At 36.1% G+C, this 3,434-nt stretch overlaps 1 protein-coding gene across 1 annotated transcript; it reads left to right on the top strand.

The window, feature by feature from the left end:
* Window positions 1–331: 331 nt before the first annotated feature.
* LOC113318791 (superoxide dismutase [Fe], chloroplastic-like) lies at window positions 332–2,611 on the top strand. The gene is made up of 9 exons (XM_026567039.1): window positions 332–432; window positions 551–571; window positions 708–776; window positions 868–1,056; window positions 1,267–1,438; window positions 1,536–1,615; window positions 1,833–1,859; window positions 1,953–1,976; window positions 2,053–2,611. Exons 4-9 carry the CDS (start codon window positions 886–888, stop codon window positions 2,140–2,142), a joined length of 564 nt encoding a protein of 187 aa, XP_026422824.1. The 5' UTR covers window positions 332–432; window positions 551–571; window positions 708–776; window positions 868–885; the 3' UTR covers window positions 2,143–2,611.
* The last annotated feature ends 823 nt before the right edge of the window (window positions 2,612–3,434 follow it).

Raw genomic sequence — 3,434 nt, 5'->3', positions numbered from 1 at the left:
TAAATCTCTTGTATTATATTTGCTAGTTAATAAAATTACCTTTCTCATCAAAAAAAAGAAAAAAAAATGATAAAAACTAAGAAATTAAAAAAAATAAAATAAAATAAAATTACTACTGTATTTTATTTTCTATTTTTTGTGATGTTGATTTAATACGTGAAGAAACCGTGACACCTCGAAAGAATCTTTGAGTGTCCCATGATGGATTTTTTATGACAAAAGAAAAATAAAAACGACATTATGTGGTCATTTCGGATGGTACTACTTCTTCTAGTCCCTTCTCTCGGGCACACACCCTTCTCTAGTCGCCTCTTCTCATATTTTTTCAGTTTCCTACCATAACTTTCTCTGTCTCTCAATCTGTAGAAAAAATAAAAATGCAGGCAACAGCAACTACTACTCCACTAACCTGCTCACTTTTTCCACTCCAAGGTACAACCATCACCATTAAAACGTATGTCTGCACTATACCGAAACCAGGCTAATCATTAACTGCTAATCCAAAATCTCTTTTTTGTTTATTTTGTTTTGCTGGGGGGATCATTTTCAGCTACAGTGGAGAAACTCACAGGTAATTAAAAATCATAAGTTTCTTACTGTTAGCTGAATTTCTACACCAAAATCTTGACGTTATCCATGAATTTCGATCATCTGAAATTAGTGCTGAATTGCTGAATTTGTATAAGTGTTGTCGGTATAATTTTCAGCGAAAATTTTCTCAGAAAGGATTTCAAATAAAGGTACAATTTGAGCTGCAACCTCCGCCGTACCCACTGGTATGCTATTATCACAGGAAGCCATAAAATCCTGTTGCTTATTTGATTCTGTTTTACATCGTCTGACTATGAGTTTTGATTTATGCGCCAGAATGCTCTAGAGCCACATATGAGCAAGGAATCACTTGAATTTCATTGGGGTAAACACCACAGAGCATATGTAGATAACCTAAATAAACAGATAGTAGGAACTGAGCTAGATGGGTTGCCACTGGAAGATGTCGTACGCCGCACATATAACAAAGGGGATTCCCTTCCAGCCTTCAACAATGCTGCCCAGGTATTATCATTTCTCTGAAACTCTCATTTCAATATTTTAGATTAGTGCATATTGGATGGATTGCGAATCCGAACCAGTGAACAGATAGGTGAATACGCTTTTATGACCAAGTGTATTTGTTGTTTGCAAATTGCAAGTCTTCCTTCAGTACTGAACTACTCAATCTTGGTCAAAGAAAGAATCACTCATTTATGTTTTGTTTATTGGCAGATCTGGAATCATGATTTCTTTTGGGGATCCATGAAACCAGATGGAGGGGGCAAACCATCTGGGGAACTTTTAGAAATGATTGAAAAAGATTTTGGTTCTTATGAGAAATTCATTACAGATTTCAAGGCTGCTGCTGCTACACAGTTCGGTGCTGGTTGGGCTTGGCTAGCTTGTGAGTTAATATATACACTGATCTTCAGCTGTGTGCTTATCTTTGAGACAATTAACATTACCAAAGGTGTATTTCATTCTCTTTTTCCTACTGTCAGATAAAGAGGAGGACAAGAAACTTGTAATATTGAAGAGTTCAAATGCTGTGAACCCTCTAGTACAAGGACAAGATTACACTGTGAGTATAAATTTGACTGCAATATGTATATTTCCTTTCTATAGATATGTGTCCATGCTTGTCAACTAGCAATCGGTTATTTTTTTGGTGCCTGTTTAACAAAGAGTAGTTCCTGTTGCTATTTACGGGTCTTGGATATGTAATGAACAAAGTAATTTAGTTGGTCTGTTAATCATTTTCCATGTAAATCTCATGCAAAAATTTGTTTTGCTTGCAGCCGATTCTCACCATTGATGTTTGGGAGGTAGGAATTTATACTTAATGTGTTATATATTTTGCAACTATATGTGTTTACGAAGTACTAATTCTTGGTTGCAATTTTCATGTGGTTTAACAGCATTCCTACTACATCGACTACCGGGTAAGAATCTCTCCCTCTTTCTATCTCTCCCTCTCTGGATTGTCGTTCCTAATCCTCTATTTGCTGTGTGCCACAGAACCGACGCCCTGATTACATATCAGTCTTTGTGGAGAAACTCGTCTCCTGGGAGGCAGTCAGTTCTAGACTTGAGAAGGCAAAAGCTTGAGCAGAAGAATCAGGAGTGGGATAAAATCACATTGTCTCGAGCCTCTTGCAATAATTACCAAACATCTACTAGTTACTCCAATTGAATTCTCCAGTTGTTACTTTTTATGCAATCTATAATGCAAGATACATTGTTGCAGAAGAAATTCTAAATCATTTTTCATTGCAACCTAAAGTCGGATATATGATGATGTTTAATCAAGGCAAAGTTTGGGCACCCCCCTCCCTCAATTGTGCTACTACTCTGCTTACTGGGCCTAGTCCTTCAGAATTAATATCATGGGATTTCAGTGGTCATCGTCATCCCCACGAACCCCGCATATATGGTGGCCTCCTCCTGATTAATTGTTATAGACGTTTTGCAATTTCTTGTACGCATTTTGCTTCTTCTTCTTATCTGCTTCGTGGACTTTGCATATTTTCGAGTTTCGTTTTAAAAATAAGTAAGTAGCGGTTATAAGTTCGACAAAACCGTGTATATTAATTCTAAAGTGTTCAACTATATTTTGTTTTTTTTTTTAATTTTTCTTAATAATAATAAACGATGAAACTAATATAAAAGAATCTGACTAAATTGGGGCCTATGCCACTTAATTGGGGCCTATGGATTTTTTCATCCACCCCATAAAGAATGATAAGGGGTGTCTAAGTTTGATGAAACTACCATTTTATCCTCTATCAAATATTAATACTACTAATTTGTCCCCATCAATAATGTTGGGGTGCAGGTTAAGAAATGTAGTGGTGAAGGATAACTCTTTTTGAATATGTTTTCCCTCTGATCATCACGTGTTGTGCATGTGATCTCTTTACTCTCACTTGTGTGTCATGTACGTGTGGTTCTCTAACTGTTAGATTGTGTCGGTTTATCACACTATATGTATGTGTGTCTCTGAGCTGTAAAGAAGGGTTGTTGTCTCTGTGTTCATTGTAGAGAGAGGTCTCTGGTTTTGTAATAACAAACTCCATTATGCTATCAGATGGGTAGAGTTAGGGTTTTTACCTTAATCAATCGATCTTGTTCTTCAAATTGATCTGTTTCGTTTGTAAGATCAACCGAGTGTTTTGTTTTCCTCAACACAGAGAATCCTTGTTTTTAAATCTTGATTGTTTTCAAGTTTTCTCTTCTTTTCTGAGAATTCAAATCTCAGATTTATTTTTTCCTTCTTTCTTTTTTCGATTTCTTCTTCGTATCTGATCTTCAGTTCATATTGGTGAACCTTCCATTTCATCAATCATGGAAAATCCTACATCTAACGCATTTTCTCGAGTTCCCCTAAATCAACTCACTGG

This window comes from Papaver somniferum, chromosome 10 (genome assembly GCF_003573695.1).
Source record: "Papaver somniferum cultivar HN1 chromosome 10, ASM357369v1, whole genome shotgun sequence".
Classification (NCBI taxonomy): domain Eukaryota; kingdom Viridiplantae; phylum Streptophyta; class Magnoliopsida; order Ranunculales; family Papaveraceae; genus Papaver; species Papaver somniferum.
The sequence above is the reverse complement of the archived record's forward strand: the minus strand, read 5'-3'. Positions and strand labels throughout refer to the sequence as shown.